The sequence below is a fragment of the Ambystoma mexicanum genome, chromosome 2q (assembly GCF_040938575.1).
Source record: "Ambystoma mexicanum isolate Mex_15411 chromosome 2q, UKY_AmexF1_1, whole genome shotgun sequence".
Classification (NCBI taxonomy): domain Eukaryota; kingdom Metazoa; phylum Chordata; class Amphibia; order Caudata; family Ambystomatidae; genus Ambystoma; species Ambystoma mexicanum.
Window position 1 is genome coordinate 288,699,429 of NC_090924.1, and position 24,703 is coordinate 288,724,131.

At 44.0% G+C, this 24,703-nt stretch overlaps 1 protein-coding gene across 1 annotated transcript in view; it reads right to left on the reverse strand.

The window, feature by feature from the left end:
• Window positions 1–14,779: 14,779 nt before the first annotated feature.
• LOC138569348 (somatostatin receptor type 5-like) overlaps window positions 14,780–24,703 on the reverse strand; it is a 61,698-nt gene continuing 51,774 nt past the window's right edge. Inside the window, exon 2 of the mRNA XM_069647251.1 lies at window positions 14,780–16,705. Within this exon, the coding sequence (XP_069503352.1) occupies window positions 15,711–16,649 (939 nt within the window). The 5' untranslated portion in view covers window positions 16,650–16,705 and the 3' untranslated portion in view covers window positions 14,780–15,710. The remainder of the gene's footprint in view (window positions 16,706–24,703) is intronic.

Consider the following 24,703-nt stretch of genomic DNA (forward strand, 5'->3'; position numbering starts at 1 on the left):
CGGATTTACCATATCTGCTGGATAATGATCAGTTGGAAATGAATGAACCAAGGCAAGGGTCATCTCTCGAATACCAGCAGTGCCCAAGATATGCAATAATGTTGGCTGAATGACAGTGGTAAGCATGTCAGATAAACCCAAGCGGAGAAAGGGCCTCATCACGAGTTGGGCAGTGTGGTGAAAATGTGGCGGTAATAATGTTACTGTAGTAGAAATGCACCGGCCAACTATGATTTGGGCAGAATGTTGGAGGATTCACCTCCATCTCTGAGCTGGATGTAAATCCGATGTTTTTCCACCCATTTTCGGCGCAATTACCGTGGTGCAATTACTGCCATGGTAATTGCACCCAAAATGCCCCATTGAGTCTTATGGACTAAAAAAAAAATGAGGACTTACACCGCCACTTGTAATCCTGCGGTAATAACACCGGACCAAGTGGCAGTAACGGTAATGGCAATGGGTGGTATCCTGGTAGATTTACCACCGGGATACCGCCAACTCTCTGACGGAGATCATGCAGAGCAGAAACAAGGTCAGATTCGGTCCCTATAGCCAGTTAAAATATCACCAATTTATGGGTTTAAAACCCTGATGACTCTATAAATTCATGAATGTTGGCATGTTCCTGCTTTTTCATCAATTTTAGCCAAGAAAGGTGTAAGGACAATGCCACAGGTTATCGGGATAATCATGATTGGAAATAGGTTGCTTTGACAGATGAACAATTCAGGCCTCTTTGAAGGATTGGGAAAATGTATCTTGGTCCCAAGACGGGTTCAAAAGGTCCATGGAAACAGGAAGACATATGGACGCAGATTTGCACAGGACGTGGGTCAAGGATTGAGGATGTTATTCAGCACAAACAGTTCGGTGACTCACTTCTAGACGATCAGTGTTAGTCCGAAAAAATCAGGGGAGTGGTCTCTTGAGAAGGGTGCAATTCTGAGGGACCCAATCCTGATTGACACGAATTAAAGAACAGATCTACAAGAAATTATAATCGAGGTGGATAGTAGAGAAGAGCTCTGCCAGTGAGGACAATCCAATGGTTAGCCTACAGGCTTCTTTAGCGCACATGGTTCAACGTAGATATTTAGCTATAGAGTATATGAGGGAATGTAGGATGTCTCAGTCAACTTCTTTGCAGAATGGTGGTGTCAGCATATTATCCCATGGATGCTTAGCTGAGTGAACTATCATGAAAGTGAGTCTCCAGGAAATCACCAGCTTATCCTGGCACACAAAACCACTGAATTAAGTAAATGTTCATGGTCCTAAAACGTTTATGCTCCTAAGACCAAAGCCTCCACATGCTCATGAGCCTGGCACTGCTGCTAGGTTCAGTCATGCTACTTTTCTTTATGCATGGTTACGGAGGAGGGGATCTCTATCTGTGTGGTAGTATGGGCTTGTATGATATGATATGATAAGTCATTTATAACGCGCCTGTTCAGATGTGTTTCTAGGAGCGACAAGACAAGGGAGGTTACGGGTGGAGGACAGAACAAACGATCTTACTAGGCCTTGTGTCATTCAGATCGTGCAAGTGCGGTAACACAAAGTGCAGGGGACGGGAAGTGCAAGGGGGCTGTGTGTGTGTGTGTATCTTTGTGTGGGGGGATTTCCAGTGGAAACTGATCAAAAACGTGTCTCATTGTATTTTTTGTGTAATTGTGATATGATACTTGTATATACCATGTGAGAGTGTAGAAAGTCAAATAATAGGCAGTAGCAGCCTCAGAAGCATTTTAGAATTGTGTTCAATACATAGTTCTTTTTCCGGCCAATGGCAGGCCCACATCAAACCATGTGCCTTTCTCTGCATTTAGGCACTTGTAGTCTTGCATTCATTATGGTAAAAACACAGGTGCAACTACCGAAATGAAAACAAAAAAGATGAACACAGGACCGAATAAGGTATAAGAGCTTAAGGTGTCTTTTTGAGAGCTCTGTCACAACAATGTTCATCATGCTTTATGTTACTGAGTTCACACTATGACAACTTTCTTATGAAGAAGTCTGTAGGACTTCGAAACTGAATGCACTGTCCAATCGCGGGATAATATTTTGAGTTATCCAATGAAAGATATAGAAACGTGGATTCTGTGTGGCTTTAAAAAGTGGATTATCCCGGCTTTAAGCCTGTCTTTGCTCAGTATAATTTATCATCGATAAAACACTTGTGTTCTGGGCATTTTGCACAAGCACATACTCTCTTTGCACCTAAATGACTAACACAGTTTGTTTAACTGTCAGTCCAACATGCACAGTGAGGGATATCTCCTACTGATGATATGGTGTTAGAGTCTAGTGATCAATCAGTAAGCTCATCAAATTATGCGCAAGCTGACATGATCTGTGCCCACCATGTATATCACAGGTTCCATTATATGTGAGACCAGCCCAGGCATTTGCCCATTTGAGTATAATACACTGTGCATCATTTAATGGGTAACCGAGCAGAAATGGGGGTTTGCCTCCTCCCTTGCGGCCGATCACGCAACCCCGGAAGGAAGTGTGTCTACAGCTGATATCCCCTTCCACTGCTCTGGGAACTTACCATCTGGATTATCTGAATCTTTGCGTGGGGATCAGGCATGTCTGTCTCGGGCCCCAAGCCCCTTGATCTGTTGCTGCTGTATTTCTGCCGATTGGCACTGTGGCCCCACCTCTCTGTCGTGGCTGATCACATGACTTCATAAGGAAGTGTCTCTACAGCAGAAAGTTCCTTCCCCTGCTCGGGGTAATTTAGCATGTGTACTAGCGGACTCTTTGCATGGGTATCCAGCGTATGTGTGTTGAGCTCTGAGCCTCTATATATGTTGCTGGTGTATCACCGTTTAGCGCTATGTGGTTGCACCCCTCTCTAGCAGCCATTAACATTGCGGCTTCTTTTACTCTTGCAGTTGGCTCTAGCGTGTCCCTTGCCTAGGCGTCCAGTCGAAGGGCGGCTGTTCAAGGGTCCAGCAATCTCCCTGTTTCCCCCTGCTCGCACTGGTTAGCTCCCCGTTGTTTGATCAAACTTGTTTATTACAGACATGCATGATGTCTATGTTCTCTTCACAATAAATGTATTCATGAACATTCCTGTTCATGTCTCTCATTCCAGGAATGTGCATCCCCACACACTTACCCAGACCATCTAATCCTATTTATTCTCCTGTTAACCCCCATGTTTCCCCTTCAATTAACTTTGATAGCTGGAATGCTCGCCCTGTTTTCTCTAAAACTGATCTTGTTCTTGGTTTGTTTTTCTCTCACGCGTATGATATTCTATGCGTCACTGAAACTTGGATCTGTCCGTTCAAAGCTGCCGCTTCTGCAGCTATAGCTTCTTCGGCTTCCTTGTATTCCCATTCTCACTGTCTCACACGTCCTGGCAATGGGACAGGTTTATTATGTCATCATGTTGGACTGTTGCCATTTTCCCTTCTCTCTTCCGGTCTTTTGAATTTCAGGCTCTTTCCTTCTTTGCTGGTTTGTCTCTTATGGTTGTGATTATTTATCATCCCCAGGATCCTTGGGTCCCTTCTATGAGGACGTTGTTTCTGCTGCTTTAACCCCCTTCTCTTGATCCATAGGATTTGGTAAGTGTGGACTTGGCCATAAATCTGGCCTATCCAGCTAAAATAAGAGGAGAAGCTACGACTGAGTGGACGCGATACCATGTGGAGATTAGCCACATACGTGTCCTCCATTAGAAGGAATCAACACATGAAGGTCCATAGTCAGTGGTCAAAGTGGGCGGGAGCGGTCGGGAGCGGTGCTCCTCTACTTCTTTTAAATCAGTTTTACCGTTCCTATACTTTTATTTTAAAAAGAAACCGTTCCGCAACAGTTTCGTTTTAAAATAAAAGTGTAGGAAGAAGTTGAAACTTGCACTTTCAGTGCACTACACTAAGCGTTCCCTTCAACAGAAGGTTCATGTTTTTGGGGGTTTGTATTGTGCGTGGGAGGGGGCGTGGTGATTGGGTTTGTGGGGAGCGGTACAGGCCATTAGGGAACATAGTTCCACTACTTCTTTTCGTACACTTCGACCACTGCCCATATTGTAGATGGTAATATGCTACATGCTAGCTCTGTCATAGGCTTCTCTCACAGTTGCGTTTCCCATCAATATCATGGTTCTCCAGCTCGTGAGTTTCATTAAGGACTGTTGAACTGGCTGCTGCTTTTTCTTTCACATCAAACATAGACTAGTGCACTTTCTCACTTTTACTCTCAATCCAAAACTGTAGGTGCCAGTTTGTGTAACACAGGCAGAGCGGGAGGGGCGGCGGGAGGGCAGAGAGGGGGTCATTACAGTGTCCTACTTTTTTAAATTTTGTTTATATGGAAGCATCAGCCACATAATACATCAACCAGGGGTTTCTTCTTTTCTTCCTATATTGAAAATACTTAGAACATGCTTAGTTTAGGTGGAGATCAGGATAGGTCAGCAAGCAACATGCAGGATTGTCTCTGGGCAATCTGTAGAGGATATGGCTGGGCTAGATCAAAGTAAAATAAGTACCAACGAAGTAAGGGTTAGTCAATGGGCTTCATTACGAGGTCAGCGTTAACTGGCTGGTGCCACTGGCAGGTTGTTGCCAACCCCGAAACGCTGTTTCTGGTGCCTGACTTCCCGGTGCCACCGGGACATACAAGTCCCGGCGGTGCGGGAAGTCAGGCGTCGGATTTGGTAAGTCCCCATTCCGTGGAGGAATGGGTACTCAGAAGAGGTGCTTCCGTGACATGTCTGCCCGCAGGGGCTGTTGCGCCGGGCAGGGTCAGACCTGCAGGGCGCAACAGCCCCTGCAGGCAGACGTGTAGTGTTTCCAGAGCGCCACATTCATAATGAGGCCCAATGTGTCCATTGCACACACTGACTTCAAGGCATGGAACTGTCCGGTGCCCAAGCCAGATCATAAGATAACTCGGGTTTAATGTGTGACAGCCATTTGTCCTTTTTGACCTAGTGAAAGTCAGTGTTTTTGCACATGGAGATACTCAAAGGAATGCATTCTTTATCCTTCACATGTAAATGATGGCTGCAAATGCAAGCATATCTTCATGCGTAGGTGATATGGCGTTCTACTTTATAGACTATCCCTTATACCTATGTGGTCACTTTCAGTAGATTCGGACTGATGTAGCTCAAGTAATGAATTAAACTGTACTTATAGATAATGTTACTCTTGTTTTGAAGTGTTTCACTGGTCTGCTAGAGGATTCTGTTTATTACCATATATAGCTCAAATAAATATTGTGCCAATGGAACACTATTCCCTGAATGGACATTTTAACAGTGCACTCCTTTTATGCACTGGAAGATAATCCTGATTATGTGACTGTTGGTGTCATAAAATAAATGTGAATGAGAGACAGATTTGTCTTTTGAAGAGACATATCAAATTGTCTTTAAGGTTAACAAATAATTGAAGTTTTGTTTTTCAACCAAACAGTGTTAAGCCTAGTGCAGCTGCTTGTCTATGACATCCTCTGGAACATCTCACTCATATCCTCCGTTAGTTGACAATATAGGGGTATGAGGTTGTCCTCAACAAATTGCTGCATCAGTTCACTTAAAATCATCCCTTACAGGGGATTTGTAAGGACAAAGTATTCCCGCAAGGCGGTGCCATCAATACCTCTCCATCTTCAGAAAATAGCACTTCCTCAGGTGCTTCTCTCTGCTCTAGAGTTGGTAAGCACTGCCGATCAAACATATCCATCCAGTTTCATTAGGATGGACACATATGAAGGCAGGTTCCACTCATCATTGGCCAGAACCCACGTACGCCACCTGCTCGGGTATTTCCCTTTAAGACATTGAGGTTGGGGGTAGCCATGCCATTAATAAGGGCATGACTACCCCCAAACTCGGGTCTGGCTCCGGGTCTCGCCAAAGGGGTATTACCGGGCCATTCTGACCTTGGAGGGCCCTGTAATTTCCCTTTCACGGGACCCGGAGCCGGTATGTCCTCATGGGAACGGGGAGGATGGTAGCAGCGGTACAGTTCATAAGGGTACTGTTGCTATCATCCTGGTCTGCTCGCGGGTGCCGCACTGCATGCCTGGTCTGACCAGTCATCCAGAGCGGAACCCGTGAGCAAACTCGTAATGTTGCGGCATGGCAACAACGACGCCGGTAGCCTTACGGCAACAGTCGTAATGAGGCCCATTGTACTATAGTGTTTCATGCTTCTTCAATGTATTCCAGAAGTGGTGTGTGGCAAGAGGTAGAGTTTCCATTGAAGGATACATTTCAATGACACCAGGTCAGGAATGTGTTAGATTCTCTACAGTTTTCTTTTTAGAATAGTCATTGTTTATTAAAGTTTGTAGAAAACAGATAGATTTAGCATCATATAATAAATGCCGACGTACTGTTACAGTGTCCATAATTGTATCTGAAGGCTAAATTGCCCAATTCACAAGACATTCAAGTTGTGCCTGTATTGGTCTGCTCTGCTCTCCATAATATCACTACGCATCATAACAAGTTATGGTATATTTCAACAAACAGAGAACAAAAGAAAGCACTGTTAGAAATTATTTCATATATCGGTCGCCCTAATCCCACGTCATATCACACAATTAAGGATGTCCTTGATATATTGCAAGCCATCACCTACCATATCCAGACATCTTGAACATGTTCAGGGATCTGAGGGGTGAGACAAAGTGTAAAGTAGATCTGGAAAGTGGGCCAGTGTGTGCTCACCACTTTTATCTTGTGCTCCCCCAGTTGAGCTCGTGTTTCATGAGCTCTGGTACTGGACAACATGATCTCTCCTTCCCTTATCCAGAGATATCCCCGCTTTGTTTTGCCTCCCTCTTTTCCCGGCAGTACTCTCAGAAATGCCCTCCTATCACTGCATATTCATATTACATTGGTTTTCTGTAGAGTACTCGTTCACAGTCTCTAAACTTGACCATTGGTTTATTTCATTAGTGGTAGGGTCACCTGTTTGGTGGTCAACGGAGTTGCTGTTGGTAATTATCCTCTTGCTTTACATAGACACTATTGCCTGTGTGCAGTCATGTAGTATGTACAGTCTGGGTGGATAGCTCAATGTTAGTTTAATACATTCTCATGCTCAGTTCTGTCTAAGACCTACTTCAAATAAATGCCAAGAACAAGGCACTTGCAGACTATATGTACGATCTAAAATAACCACTTTGTACCCCACAGCAGTAAGCATTGCAGCCAGGCACTATAGCAATGATGCACAATATGCTGATGGGGCAGTAATGCAGTTTATCTTGTTAGCACTAATTCCACCCTCCTAGTCAGTTTCCGGTTGTGCTCCTCTCCAACTGTCTGCCCCTCAAAGCGGTGTACTCGAGAATGGTGTTCGGTTTGATTCCACGCATCTCCCCTTTACGTTGCAAGTTAGTTACACATGCCCACTGGTGGATGTTATATAGTGCCATCTCCCTTTCACACTGTGTTGAATGGAGAGACTAACGTGGCACCCGAGATCTTGACCTCTTTGGCTGTGTCAGGCTCACTGCATGTGTTGTGTACCACCTCAACTCTAACACCTGATGACCCTGTCACAATTGAAAATGTACTTACATTTTTGACGAATACTTTTAGAGGGAAAATACACTTCCCCTGTTGCCCCCTTCCACCCCCCCCGCAAAAAGCATCAGGGAATTTGATTTTCACTTGGGCCCTCACACTCACCTTTTATTTAATCTTGTACTACCTTCATGTTTGCTAATGCTGTTTTGTCATTTGGTGGCTCATGACACATCCTGTCCTTCAGGGATGATTAACACAGGTCGGGCACATCCGGTTTCCCTAGTCAAGCTGGGCACACTCCTATGTTCAGTTTGCTACCCCTTAGGATTGCCAATGGAGACACACCCATGGTTGAAGTCCATGATTGATGAGTGAAAACCTTAAGTCTCACCTCTTCCTTCTAATTGTAACCTGTCTCCGATGCCTCATGGATACTCTCCTTCACAACTATGGTGTTGTAACGTTTTACCTTTTGCTATTTCCAAATGTGAGATCTTGTGGCATACATCATTTATCTTTAAAAATTCCTACCTCTAGTTTGATCTAACTTACATGCCATTGGCAGTGAAAATCTCAACAGGGAACCTTTTCCTTGGAAAGAACTTGTCTGTGAATGTTGTTATGCACAGATCTCCTATGAGAAATGTCAACTCTGCCCATCTCGATAAATGGTCCACTAGGACTATACCACATGCTTCGCCTGCTGGACCTCTTGTAACGATACTGGCTTGCACTATAGAGCCAGTATTCTGACGCGCCTTAAGGGTGGGGTGTGAGTTGTGCACCCCTTGTCACTATATTCTCAAAGTAAAACTGTATGTATTTGTTTATCTCCAGAAGTCACTCATTATCCTCAGTTTTGTTTGTATACTCTATATTATCCTGTCCCCTTGTGTTATATGTTCAACATCCACATGTAGTCCACCCTGAATGGTCCGTGAGGCATCATGCCTAATGCATCCAAGGGCATCCTTACTCATTCTGCTGATTTTGAGTTTTTCCTTCAAAGTGCATAATGGATGGTCCGGCTGCATGGCCGCCTAGCCCTCTTGTTTTGTCTAGAACACTCTAGCTCCCCTCCAACTCTTGATCCTCCAGTTATTCCTTATTCTTGTCTACCCTGGATGCCAACCTGGATAGACATTCTCCTAAGGTATAATTTGAACCTGGAACATATATGACCTTGGATGTGTGTTCCTATAACTGCCTCACCTACTTTCTGATGTTGAATGGATCTTTATAAAGACCTATTGAATCCAAATGATCTGTACTGAGTTTATGGCCATGTCTTTCCTAAGACTTTACACCCCACAGGAAGAAACTGAGTTGGTCGAATTCCAATGTTATTCCCAACTTCTCCTCTTCACTGACCCCATTTGCACGTTGTAAAACCCTCTGCACCCTGGAGGCAAATGCGATCACATGTTTCGCCGCCAGTGCATTTTTTGATCCACCCTTGCAGCAGTATAAAGGAGGGCTTCCTTCACACGAGAATTCTGGTTAGCCACCATTATTATCCATACTTGGTTCCCAATGTTCTCTTCCTCAATCAGCAGAATCTATCTCTCTTCAAGAGCCACCTCTTGTCTACATTTACTGTGCACATCACTTTTGCCTAGTGAGGTTCTTTGACATGTTCCTATATGGTACTTATATCCCCCCTTAGCTTTCATGGATTTACATCCCTAGCCCACACTCTCCCCCCTTGTGTCATGTATGCAGTGGTTCCAGTGCAGTCTTCAACTCGGTTTTCCTTGCTGAAAATTGCCTTTGCGACACAGTGTGAAGAATTTAGCCATTCAAACTGTATCATCATACATTATTCTCATTGCTTGAATACCTACATTCACTCCACTCTTACAGGTTTTACTGCAACCCCTGCAATTTGTATTCCTCCTAAGGTGTACTGCCATTTACTTCCAATGTTGTCTATCAGACACTGCAAAATTGTTCTGCTTTTTGTAGCAGTGACCATATGGCACTGCAGTCAGATTTAGGACAGAACGCAGCCTGTTGAGTCACATAGTGCAACACCATGTTGGGAAATATAAATTACAATTACCCTGATCAACCTACAATTAGCACCTTTTTCAACATTGCCCTATCCCTGCAATGATATTCTTTACCATGGACCTGCATGTCCAAAGAGGGAGCCAAACAGAGATTCATTTCATCGCTGGGACCTCCATTATTTTCACCACCTGCCTCCAGCCCCACATTAATCGCACCACTCACCATTAGTGGTGGTCATTTTGGATACTAGCCCATACATGTCTGCCACATTATCCCTCAATAAATCACACAGGCTTCAAATCAACTTTATACCAGAGGACTTAAGCAAGTTTGCCGTCCATCAGAAGTGTTAACTCCCAAATATAGGAGAGCATTTCCATTGGGATGGACAAACACCCTTCCCCCAGTTCAGCATGCATCCGGTGTGTATGGAGAACATATCTGTGTCTACCATTTGATACAAAACTTATCTGAAACAGTTCAGGCCCATTATTGTGGCTGCCAAGAAACATCATAAAATGTATCATTGGCTGCATAGTCACAATTTAGAAAGTGTGAAAAAGATTCTTAGGAAAAAGGAGGGGGCGGCAAAAAGAATCAAAACAACCACTATGAACAATGTGCCCAGGGCCTATAGCAATCTGTCAGAACATGCCAAAGAATGCTCATATTTTCATGTTAAAATTCTCCTCAGAAGTTTGTGCCTCAGACATTATTGAAGCGCAACCAGATATTTCGAATTTGATTGCAGTTTATTATGAAAGTTAGGGATTTTCCCTTTCTCATATAATGGACCACCCTCAGTCAATATGGTTTAGAACTACAGTCAGAAGTAACGCTGGAATCCCCACATACATTTTTTATTAAGTACATGGCCCCATGCAATGGCATGGTCGCTCTGACCAGCCTCTTTAATGTGGGTCGCTATGCTGTCCCCACCCATTAATTTTCCTTCTGCAGTGCTCAGGGGTGTTGTTAGGTCTGCGAAAGATATGGGGCTATGCTAATGTCGGGACTGTCGTGACTTAGGGCTAGTTACTTTTTTGGTCATAGCCCCTGATCTTCTATCCGGGGCTACAACCAAAAGACCCGGGCTATAGCCTGCTCAGCCCCCCTTACAACACCTCTGGCAGTACTAGTAGGTCCAACCACACGCCCCCACTCTTCAGACTTTCTGTGTTTCTGTGTTCATTATCGTGCAGCAGTTCTTGTTTACTTCTTTAAGAGGGTGCTCAAGCACATATCAAACAGGGCGTTACAAGGCTCATGCTCAGGTCACCCATACCCAGTACACATAAACTGTATGTGTTTCCATTTCACGTTGCTACGTTCCCCTCTCGGCACAATGCTGCTGCCACTCTGTGGTAATGTTGATATGTAAACAAGCAGGGGATTGTCCAAGTACTAAACAGCACGTCGGGATCCAAGGCTCAGCGAACGGCTCGTGGTCACCCACACACAGCCTATGGCTCCCACCTGCTTTTCACTCTTGATTTCTCGCTTTCTGCTTCCAGCACAACCCTGCCACAGCCACAACAGTGTGCAGCTTCTTGTCTAAATAAGCAGGAGAGTGGACAAGCACCAAACAGCATAGCACACTTCAAGGATGTGAAGAAGCCACCCATTCAACCACACAAAAATGTGTTAGCTCAGGGTGATCTCTTTGCAGATATCAAAAAAGTATGTTCCATTTCCTGGTTTAAAAAAAAAATGTATGCTGTCTGTTAGGTTTGTTGTGTTGTTCCATTTGATTCCATCGTTCCATCCCACAAAGAAACTATAGCGAGTTTGGCTGCAAGGAGTATTGTTGTGAGGATCCCCGCCTGTCTGGGATTTCGAGGCTATGACTCTTCATCTCGTATCCCTAGTAATACCACCCCGGGTACCGTGGGAATTGCCTCTCAGAGACCTCTTAAATATGTTTAATGTTTAATGGTCTCTTTAGAAAAGCCCACAATGTTGGGGCATTGCTATCAAATGTGTATTAACAAACCTCCCCAAGTTGCACAAGCCTTTGCTAGAGGTAGGTGGGTGGATGTGGTTCAGTCTATGTGTGTTACTGTACCACATACAAATCAATTCATATCAACACTGCAATATGATGTTTTTTTTTAAAGGACAGTTGCATGTTGAAAATTCAATAAAAATGCATTTTAGAACAAAAAGCACTGGCCTCTTCCTTCCCTCGCTGCTTGCAACACAACACTATTACAACCGTTCAATTCAGTGTTGCTTTTTTTTTTAAATATGAAAGTGTTCAAACAGCACATAATGGGGTCCCAAGTATCGGGACTTGAACCTCAGCCACCTGAACACAGTTCAGGGCAATCTTCAGTGTTTCTCGCTCGCTCTTTCCTACTTTCTGCTTACAGCATTATGCAACAAGGTCCTTTTCAGGGTATCGCTTTTCATACCTAAGGCAGAGTGTGTGCATATAAATGTATATAATGTAATGTGCATGAATGACTCAGTTCATGATGTATGGGTGGCTGCCTGGGTGCGCCTGTGTGAGTGCATGGTGAAAGGATGCACACATAAATGTATGGGTGGCTGGGTGTGCGTGTGTGAGTGTATGTTGAAAGGGTGCACACTTAAATGTATGGGTGGCTGCCTGGGTTTGCCTGTATGACTTACATGTAGGGGTGGCTGCCCATGTGTGCCTGTATGATGAAGGGTTACACACTTAAATGCATGAGTGGCTGGGTGTGCGTGTGTATGTGTATGGTGAATGGTGTGTGTGCCTGTGTTCAGGGGCACAGAGAAACCTACATTTAAGGGGCTAACTCCAAATGTTCGGAGAGACGTTAACTTCATGTGCGGTGGGGGGACAAACTTATGTGTGTGGGCCATCTAACTTAGTTACACATTCCAATGAGACTATTCTAGTGCAGTGTTAATGTTACAAGCAGTTAACTCTCTCCTTTAAGTCTGAAAGCACCCACTTATGGACTGCTGTGAGAATGAGCAGTCTTCTTTCCCCTCTCCACACTTCCAATCACTCCCTGGCATGCAAGTACTTAACCCACTTCACAATTTCAATTACCTAAAAAAGTATGCATTTTAATGCAAGTACTAACAGTGAAATGCTTTACCTTGGTAATTGTCAGGCATTTTTCTACAGCAAAACCTGGGTGCCGTTTAACATCTGTGTCCTGTTCTGTCCGTCAACAGCTCTGTAGGTCAGCCAGGTTTAGTCAACATTGCCCAAAATTTCAGGGGGCGAGGGGGCAAGGAGGGCTGAAGCCCAGTAAGATCAATGGTGTTGCACCACTGCTTGTATTTAATGCATTGTTTACTTATTGGTAATCTTCATTACTCCTAGCCCCTATTCTTTCTTGCCCCAGCACTTGTGTATGAGGCACTTTGCCTCATACACAAGTACTGTGGTGAGGTAGCAGGACATGGAGGTAATGCCTGGCTTTGTTACCTTCAATTTGCATTACTCCTAGTCTCACTATTCCTCATCCCAGTACTCACCTATGAGACAAGAATCCTCATACGTAAACACCAGGACAAAGAAGAAGGACATGGAGGTAATTCTGGGCCGAAGAGCTGATTTTGGGGTTTGCGGCAGGGGTTGGGAGGGAGAGGGCCTCTGTGTAGGGATTGTGTGATAAATCGCAATAGTCTTCCATGATCAGGCTAAACAGGCATGATATGTGGTATTAGTGGCTAAAGAGGCAATTTGGTGCAGCCAGTCCAGTAATTTCTAAGATTGGCTTGACTTTTGTTTTAATTCAGCATCCATGATAAAGCATTCACGCTAAATGTAATTACCTGGCTAGACTGGCATTTGGGTGCAGCCAGTCTAGCCGTTCCTTACTGTGGGATTGTATATTTTTCTGGGCATCTATGATAAAACAACCATGATAAGTGTTATTGTTTCCACTAGCATTTTGGTGCAACCAGTCTAGGTATGTCAAATGTGGCATGGCATGCTTTACTGTAATTTGCTATTACGTGTCTAGACTGGTCTATAATGTGCAGCCAGTTGGACATGTTTTCATTGTGACATGACATCTTTTATAGCAAAACAGTACATTGATTAAAGCATTAATGTTCCTGTGCACTGTTGGTGACTTGCATGTATTGGATTTTTTGATTGGTGTTACCCTACAAAGCAATTGCAAACACTCTGGCTTTTTAGCTATTTTTCTCAGAAAGTGTGCTGTATAATGCACATATATATATATATCTTTCCCGTAGTGCAGTGTGCAGAGTACCCCTTCAGCTGCACGTTCGTGCGCATTGCACAAATGTGGTAATCTAGGCCGGTCCAGAGTGTGGCTTGACATGTGATTTATTCCCAAACTGGAGGTGGGGCCCTCAGCATGGCTCACAGGGGGGCTCCCGAATGTTGTGCTACACCACTGGTTATATACACCAATCAGAGTTGCACCAGACATGGACAGAATTCATGTTCTACAATATGGTGGTGGGAAAAAAAGAGAAGCCTGGACAAGAGATAAACAAACATGGCATGCAATGGCACAACCAGAATAAAAGAGAATTAGATAGACAGAGATGCAGAGAGAGAGAGAGACAGAGATGCAGAGAGAGAGAGAGAGAGAGAGAGAGAGAGAGAGAGAGAGAGAGAGAGAGAGAGAGAGAGAGAGAGAGAGAGAGAGAGAGAGAAATAGTGATGATGAGAGTACAAGGTGACTTGCTGTAAGAAATTCGAAAGGTTCCATTTAGTTAAACCTATTTAAAAAGGAAGACGCACCAGCTATCTAACAGAATTTGATTCTCCTGGAAAAGTGGGTTGATGCAGTTTGTGCATGAGGAATCTGTGGTTTACCAATTCAGCAGCACACTGTGCAAATAATGATTACCTTATATTTATGTATGTATACGTACAGATGCTGCAATACCCATATGTCCTGAGTTTAAGAAAAGGCAGTAAAAAACGTTACCTGTTAATAGTTGGCAACGTCCCCTGCAAATATCCAAAGGACACTCGGGCCTCCTGAATTCCACCACAAACTCGTGGTGGGATTCGGGAACCACGCCTCAACTTTGCCGATTTTTAATGAGCGTTTTATCAATTTGAAAGCACCGCAGTAGAGCCCAGGCCCTCACAGCAGTGTAGTGTATGACCCCACGCGTGAAGCCTGGGAAGTTTGCCTTACTCCGAGCACCATGACACTATTAAGATTTGGTGTTCGCCACAATGTATTCACCAAGGCCTGTTCATGAAGACTGGACGTTTAAGGATTAGAGGAAAAGAGAGACACATATATACACAAAATGTCTTATGTTATGTTTTAACAAGTGAGTTTTCATAAATGGTTGCAATATAAAACAGGAACAGGAAGGATGGTTAGTCATATATTCTTAGGCAAAGCATTCCATAACTTAAGTCCAAGGACAAAAATAACTTTCTGGAGTCTCTTATACAGGGTGGTCCGGTCCCATTTTGCCAATTTCATAAACATGTTTGGATGACAAATCATACTGGGGCTTGTAACGGTAACCTTTTATATGATGACCCAAAACCTTTTAAACATCAGATAATATCGATCCTTTTTATATCTTGTGTTAACTGCGTTGAAGATATGTCATGCAAGTTCAGAGATGGAACTATGAGGTCTGAATTATACAGAGGTCAGACACTCAAATAGCAGTAGGTTGGCAATACCCCCACAGCAAACATTGTGATGTTAATCTGTTTTCTAGGTGTCCTTGTACCGGGTTGAGTAGGTTGTCCGTCGTTGATGCCTGCCTGTCTTGTATTGTCATCTGAAAGGGCCAAGATGGTGCCCACTTGTGAACTTGATGCAGCTGCATATTAACCCAAGGGAAGCTGGACTTGGACCTCTATGAGAGTGTAGACAGGAAATCAAGAACAGTCACTAGGATGGATGTAGCTCAATATCACTATAAAGCAGATTCCAGAAAGCATGTCCTAAAACTGAAAAGCTCCCAAATAAGTCAATAACAATCCAACGAATTACTGTGAAAAAAGAATACATTTTTGGTTGCTTGCGTACAGATTTCTCTACATGGTTTTAAAATGTGGTTGGTAGTTACTTGCACATGTGGGTTTTTCAGAGCAGTTTTGGCGTTCTGCTCTTGGTATTTACAGAAGTCTGTCACCTTCTGAATCCACATCACTGAGGTTCTTCTATGACAGAATGAGTCACTTCTTTGTTTGCTCCTCAACCTATTTTTCATGTATGCATCATAAAACTCGTTGAAAACCTTTTCTGAAATCATCTGATAGGCACTTATAAAGTATGGGATAGATGCAGCTTTTAGCATAAGTCAGGATGACGAAAAAATCATACACTCGGACAAGTGCGGTTGGCAGATTCACTGTTAAATCAAAGATGCTCAGAAGGTTTAATGGAAGCCAGCACAATATGAAGACCACACAGAGTGCCACCACCAGCTTGGTCCCCTCCGTGCCTCGACAAGTGGATGCATCAGCAGAGAGGTCAACATCCTTTGGTTTAACCAACAATATCAGGAAACTGACAACACTAACCCATACAGGCAGGCAAAAACCCAATGCGAAGATGGTAATGGTATAGGTGGCATCCCAAGTGATGCCAGGTTCAGGCCAGACAATTGTGCATTGGTTAAAGCCATTGGCATCTGCAAAAGTAATTACGGGGAGGACAAAGAAGAAAGCAACAAGCCAAGTTATCAGAGCTAGGACTTTAGCCACTTCCAGCCTTTGACACACAGATGATTTCTCAGGAAAATATACAGCCACACAATGACCGATGCTCATAATCATAATGAAGAATATGCCAGCCAGTGGGTTGATGAAGTCCATCATCATGACAATCTTGCACAAAAAGGAGTCAAATGGCCAGTAGAACATGACTTGCTGGAAGGCCGTGAAGAGCAGACCGAACATGACCAGGAGATCCCCGATCACCAAGTTGAAGATGAATATGTTGGTTGCTTTGCCCAACTTGACGTATCTCAAAGCGACATAGAGTGCCAGGGCATTGCTAATCAACCCAATGGCGCAGATGAGGAAGTAGATTGTTGAGGTAATGATGTGAGTGACCCCATAGTCAATGTCTTCTGCGAATGTTGCGTTGAGAGTGTAAGAGTCATTTGGGTCAGAGATTTCCATGATCACATCGTAAGCAGGAAAATAATCCATTGGGCCCCGCTTTTCAGATCAGCCAACTGGTACAGAAAAGAAAGTCACTGATATGTCTGAAAGAAAAGGAGAATGGAATATAATTTACAAACCTCTGAAAAATGTTATATTTACAATAATATTATACATAATGCACTATTTCAAATGGCAGAAATGGGTCAAGCGCTTCGAAAATGCAATCACTATGCATTGTCGTTGTTCAGTTGAAATCTCATTTTCATACAGAAAGGATAATTTGTTTTCTTCAAACACCCAACAATGGGAATCATTATGAGTTTGGTGGCATCTCAGGAGTAAATTTGCAGTGATACCAGGAAACAGATTTACCGTTAACAACACTTGGTCCAGGGGAATTACCGCCGGATTACAAGTGGTGGTATGGCAGCGTTAGTCCCCATAGAGGATTTTGCTGGAAGTTTTTTCTCTACTGTAGCTTCAAACCAATTGTTACGAAGTGCAGTATTGCAGTAGTAACTGAGTTACCACTGCAATAGCAGAGTTTTCGAGCATGCCGTAAAGTACATAACGATGCCCAATGTGCATTTTATTAATTCTCAAATATTTAGTGGGGAAGAATGTCAAATATGGATTTCAAGGATTAAAGCAAAGAGGAGCTGGTGTTTTCTCTCTTCACAAAGTAATGTATTTCTTCTTAGTTGTTGGTGATAACTGTGCATACATATTGAGAAATTCACAAATTTCAAATACCCATTGCAACTACAGTGCGTGGTAGATTTGTTACAGAAATTATGTGGGAATAATCCTGTATTTATTATTTACCCTATTGATAAAAAGAGAGATCCAGCATGCCAGAGGTGAGCACAATTAACATGTTAATTTACAGGTGCAGGCAGTGGGTATAAAGCCTTCTTTCTCCGGATGATCTTCCGACTGACTCCCATAGAACTCCTTGTGTAATCCAGAGCCCTGTCACCTAACAAGCGCATGCAACACATTGGTCTAACAGCAACATTAATACTGCAACAAAACAACATAAAACGGATTTCAAGATGAATGTTCAGACACCACTCTTTCCCGGAGTTCCTTTGTTCCATATTATCTTCCAAACGTTTCCATCCTCTGTGACCATTGCATCTTCATACACTATCAGAACTTTCTGAGAACCCCAATACCTGCTACCTCCTTTTATGATCACTCCCCCATTGTTATTCTTACACTTCCCCCTATGTGTACCTCCGGTCTCATAGCATGCTTGAGCATGTCATACCTTTCTTTCATACGTTCCCCTTTTTTCTTTACCTCCTTTCTGAGCTCCTTTTCATTCCATTTAAAAAACCAGCTCTTCCTAATAATGGAGGACACATGGTTGTGTGTGGTTTCCTTCCTCTTAGTACCTCAAATGGCCCATGCCCTATGGTGGCATGGGGCACCAGGTGGCAGGTACACATTCTCCTTAATACTGCGTCCTCCCAATCATTTCCCTCCTGGACAGCCAAGAGTATCACCTGCAAAATGGTGCAAATAGATTGCTCTACAGTATCATCCTTCTCTGGGTGGTAGAGCTATGTTATGTGAGGCTCATCCCCTACAACACTCAGGAAAGTCTCAACCTATTGCAAAGTCAACTGCACTCCATTGTCCATGCACATTTTTGATAGAAACACCTCACGCTGGAACACCTCATCCAAGAAATGAACTAATGCCCTCAAATCTATTTAGAAGACTATCTTAGACTCTATCTACGTTGAATACAAATCAATAAGTACCAATATATATGTATTTCTTCTTCTCTCTCCTGTCAGCATTCCCAAAACATCAAGTGCCATATGAGTATAAGGGAGTCCACGGCAAGCTTGGTAAATCCAATGGTCTCAACGTTTGGGTCTAGTTCATCACAGGCGTATCTGACACTCTGTACATTACAAAGTTATTAATCATCTCCTCCACTTCCTCATCAATGTTTGGCTACCAATAATCTCCTCTCAATATCCCCTTACACTTGGTTATCCAAAAGTGTTCCTCATGAGCCAAGTCCAATATTCTCTTTCTCAACCCCAAAGAAGGAACAACGTTCCCTCCTTTACACAATAAACCATTCTCTAGGCTTAGTTTCTCGCAAACCCTATGATATTGTTTCATCACCTCATAATCAGGTCACTCTCGCCACCCTGCTCCAGCTCTCTCAATTACCATTTTGAGACGCACCTCTTCTCCTGCTGCGCTGTCTCACTCTTCCTTACTAAAAGCGCCACCACACACTTGACAATCTTGCTCATTCTCCTGCTCCCATTCCTCAGTGGCCTCCACCACTCGGCCTACCCTTTCTGCTCTCATTAAAAATAAATGTGCCAACAAATTCTCCCTACCCGTGATGTACTGTACAAGAAAAGCATGCTCTTGAGGTGCCAGCACCAACTTCATGATCATGTCAAAAACCCTTACAACCCCTTAGTGGTGAACATACCTACAAGAGCCCAAATACGAACACACAGAACATATTAAGGGCCTACCAAACACAAAAAGCGTCAACACAAAAAGCCTCTTTCTCAATCACTCAGTACTGGGGTTTCACATCCCAAAATGCCTGTGACGCAAATTCCACTACCCAGTAAACCCCATGTTGCCTTAAAAGATAACCGCACCAAGACCTGTGTCAATGGCATTGGTCATGAGCCACATTGGATACTGAACATCAAAACGGTATACACGCATTTCGCCAACCTATTTTTGGTCGTGGTACTTTTCATCGCCGGATTTTACATTGCCAGAAATCCTGTTTTTTTATGTTTTTATTTTTGGGGGTGTTTTGTTGGGGTTGGGGTATTATTATAATAGTAAGGGGGGATCTCTGGGGGGGGGAAGCCCCCATAATAAAACAAAAACAGGGTTTCTGGCGATGTAAAATCCGGCGATGAAAAGTACCACAACCAAAAATAGGTCAGCAAAATCACGTAGAACCATCAAAACTGTCTAGCCGATGCCTTTGTGTAAAAACGCATGGTCCTTGGACAAATCTGCAAGGTTCCACAGGTAAGCTTTATTCCAGTTACACTTAAGATGATAACAGTGAACCACTGGGGCTCATCACCCAGGCTGGGCCTCTCCAACTGACAACTCTTGGAACCTTCATGACAGGCATTCTTACACTCACATACACAAACATTCTCTCAGGCTCACAAACATTCTCTCAGCATTACCATGCACCTGCATTCACACCAAGCACAATGCAACATATCCCCCTCCTTTACTGCTTTACTCACACACAAATCCACGAAAGGGAACGAACAGGGAACACTCAAACAAAACCTCTTCTTTATGAGAGATGGAACTCAGGGTAAAGGCAGAGGGTGTCCCCTCAAGCATACTCTGTATCTGTAGCATGGAAGGCGCCCCCCCCTTTCTAGTCATGCTGATAATAATAACAATTATTGTAAATGGTTGGGTTGAACCACGACAGACACACACTTAAGCGGAAGGCTTAACCCCCTATCTACTCTGGTGGAACAACACACAATTCACCACCACCACTCACTCGATGGAATGTGGACACACCCCTATATACCCTGGTCAGAATATACACAATTCACAATCATTCACACAGCGGAAGGCGGAAGGGCTTAACCCCCCTATCTACCCGGTTGGGAAAAACACACAATTCCCAACCACTCAAACAGCAGAAGGCTTAACCCCCTATCTACACTGGTGGGAAAAACACCAAATTCACCACCACTCACTTGGTGGAATATGGACACACCCCTATCTACCCCATTTGGAACATACACAATTCACAACCACTCAAACAGCAGAAGGCTTCACCCCCCTATCTACCCTGGTTTGGAAAACACACAATTCACAACTGCTCATACATCAGAATGTAAACACACCGCTATCTAGCCCGGTTGGAACATACACAATTCACAACCACTCATACAGCGGAAGGCACACGCACACCTCCCTTTTCTATATAACCTAACTTCACATATATAATGTCAGTACTAGAAACGTACATTCGACATTTACCACTTCTCAGTCCATGTTGAATCACAGATTTATACTTAAATTCTCACTGTACAAATTACTTCTATAACTGTACCTCCTCCAAAATTGTTATGACCAGCACCATATAGAACATCATAACATCACACCTCACCCATCAACTCACAATCCTTTGTCATAGCCAATTTCTTATAAGTCCGTAGCTGGGGATAGCTCTAACCTGAAATTCCTCAAATGGTTATCCTAGCTCACCCACACACAGTACCCTTACACACTGTCTTCATATCACCAATATATATGCCATCACAAACTGAACACTTTAGTTTATACCAAACAACCAATTGCTGACAACACATTGCTAAATACATGATGGCAGTTCATCATGTTTTGCCACCGAGAACACATGGGCACTTCACCCACGGTGAATCATCTTTGCCCACGAGACTGAGCACTTCTCTGGAAACAGTACAGTGATTGCTTCACATCTGAGTCCGGCCTCACCCTCAACACGTGTATGGCAACTTGGCACCGTCCACTTCCTGGATGGGACGCTGCTTCTGATCCCTTGCCGATTCCTTGCGGTTTCTTTTTTTTCATTTTATTCACCGGTTAAACAGCTCACTGACCCAGGAGCCGCCACAAGTTTTCTTCTGTGGTTGCTGTCTTAACACACCTCCTCTGCAGCTCCCTCATCTATGAAAGCGTGGTCCCATGACAGCATACACTACCGAACATGTCTCTAAGTCCTTTCCACAACTCCCCTAACTGGCACACACAGCATACCATAGGGTTATGTCCTCAGACCCTCTAGCTGTAGCGTCCACTACACAATGTCAGGCCCAGCGTTCTGGCCGATCACTATCCCCTCCTCCAGCACTGTTGCGTCATCACTCCCACACTGCACAGAAAGGCCTGCGGAGCTCCATATATCCAACGGTCGCTCTGCACCCAATGGAAGCCATTACAACCTCCTGGGGCCGGCAAAACGCTTCTGCCAACATCCGAGCTAGACATCACTTCAGAACCACCTTTAGGTCAATGGAAGCATGCTGAAGTTACCCTCACCATGGGCACCGCTTTGCAGCCGGTTCATTTTCACAATCCCTCTTCTGCCCACTAGTTGCCTGAAGCTCATTTACTGCTGCTGAAGATGGAGCACGCCCCTTTTTACTTGGGACATTCTCTTGCTCAGGTTACCCATTGCTATAGGTACCTCCTCTGGGCACAAGGACTTCATCCTCTTTACCTTCTCCCTAGGTATTGGCCTCACTTAAATTTCCCTCGTCCTCTTGTTGGGGCAGAGCTCCCTCTATTCCTTGTACATCAATTTCATAATGTATAGCAGCTCTGCCACTTCACTGCAGACCTCCCTCACTCTTCTTCTTTTGGGGGCTGGGACAGAGTCTCTTTACCTTCGGGCCTCTTTTACATCCCTTCTCTTTCCCCTGGGTGATGGGACTTACTTGACATGGGGGAAGTGGCTCCTTTCCTCCTTCTCTGCATCCCCACTAGCAGACTGGTCAATATTAACTTCAAACTTCTTGCCACAAAGGTTCTTTTTACTACAAGAAAGACATAATTGTCGCTAGTGTAGAAAAGCATGTTGCTTGGATACATCTGCAAGGTTCCACGGGTAAGCTTTATTCCAGTTACACTTAAGATGGTAACAGTTAACCACTGGGTCCCATCACCCAGGCTAGGCCTCTCCAACTGACATCTCCTGGAACCTTCACGACAGGCATTCCTACACTCACATACACAAACATTCTCCCAGGCTCACTAACATTCTCTCAGCATTCCCATGCACCTGCATTCACACCAAGCATGATGCAGAACTTTACTATAGCCTCCTTGATGTCAACAAACTCCCTCTGACACACCTCAGACCAGCAGAACTCCACTCCTGTCTTGATCAATTGCCTAGTTTCCTTGCATCTGTTCACAAATTGGTTAACAAACTTAGCACAGAATTTCACAGAACCTAGAAAATACATTACACCTCTGTCCTTTGGCCTCTCCAAATGTACAGTTACTGAAACCAGCTCTTCTTATGCTTCCACCCCTTGCACACTCAGCTTGTGTCATTGGTAGGACATCTCCCTCACTCACTCTTATGCTGCATTTCGCCTTCTTTAATGTCAGACCTGCCTCCCTGATGATCTTAAGCTCTGTCCCCAGCTACTTGTCATGTTCCTTTTCATCAGCTCCAGTCACCAGGATATCATTGTGGAAGCAGAAAACTCCCTTAAACATATGTGCATAACTCTTTGGAAAAAGTCAACTGCTGACACAAGCCCACAGTGCATCCTCCGAAGTCTGTATGTACCATCTGGCATGATAAAAGTGGTGTAATCTCTAGAGTCGGGATGTAAATCGACCCGATGATAGGCCAGGGCAAGATCAAGCATGCTGAAAACCTTGGCTCCACCTACCAGACTAAACATTTCTCCAATGTTTGGGAGACAAAACCTGTCCACAATAACATTTCATTTGAGCCCCCTAAGGTCCACAAATAGCCAGACTTCTCTTTTGGCTTTTTTCACAACAACAATGGGAGACACCCACAAATATGCCTCCACCTACTCAATTACTCCAAAATGTTGCAGTTTCTCCTGCTATTTACTCACTTCCTCTCTGAGTCAGATAGGAATGGTTCTCACATTACCCACAATTGGCCGTGCACTGACCTTAAGTTTAATAAGATGTTAATATCCTTTTGAGACTCCAACCTGTCCTCAACGACATCCACAAAATGTTCCTTCACCTTACCCGATCGACTTCCCCTTTTCACTAACCCCATTCCAGGCATGCTAGGATCTAGAATGATGTTAATCATGCTTTGCTCATACCATCCAAGCAAATATTCCCCACAGTTGGACACATAAACACCTGTTATAGCTGAGTACCCTAAACATTTGTGTCTCCCCTCAAACTCCATCACAATGTCAATTTTCACACCACCGAAGGCATTGACACACCTATTTAGCTTGGTTAACACAACCCCTTTCCCTTCAAAGCATCTTTTTGAGGTCTTCCAATCTATATTGGTGCAATCCAATTCAGAGTCCACCAACCTGGGTACAGGTATGCCATTGATGTGCCCCTCTGCATGCGGTTTCCCTCCCGTCCTTTTCATCAAGAAACTCACACCACCTGTAGCATCAACTACTCTTAGCCATCCATGTGTCCTCATCAATTGAGACTTCTCACACACCTCACTTTGGTAAATTCTCACAACAGCGTGCAAAGTGACCTTTTTTCCCACACCGTCTGAACTCCGAATTCATCCCCGCATGCTACACTGTGTTTGCAAAATGGAAGGTGCTTCCATAACAGAAACACCTCCTTATCTTCTTGCCCCCTCATTTCACTGTCTTCTTTTGCTCAGCTCCACTTCTTATCTCTTCAATTTTCCTGTTATCCATACTCTCCTCCAAAAATCATTGCCTTCGCTCTCATTTGGGTTCTGACCTTCTGTCGTAACTCTTTATGACAGCACATCCTTTGTTCTCCACGCCTATCTTTACTTTTCAATTCCTTCACACATCTCATCATGTGTTCAATTCTCTTTGCTATCCGCAGCACTCTTCCAGAGCGGGATTCCATTTGCTCCAAATGTCCTCCCTTATCTTATGCTCCCTTGCCCCTAGCATAAATTGATCTTGTATGTGTTCATTATATAATTCACTAAAGTTGGACTGGTTGCCCAGTTTATGCATACCGGTCACTAAGTCCTCCACTGATTCGCCTTCTGTCTGTTTTCTTTGTTGTTAGATACTGGGGCCTGACACAGTTCTGGCTGTCACTTTAACAACCATAGCCTTGGCTTGGGTCTGCCTGATCCCAAAATTGCTGCCGCCAGCTCATGCGCAACTACTGTGAGCATGCACAGTCCTAGAAAGTGTCAACATTGTGACGCTGCGCAGGCCTCCTCAACCTACCCCAACTTATCTGACCTCACCCAGGGCCAAGGACCAACAGCGTGACACATCCACACCCTCGTCAGCACCTGCTGATATCACTGCTTCTGTTGCTGAAATCCACCTAATCCTGAGTCATAACACTATGCCTTCCTCCGCTGCAGTCTCGGGAGGATA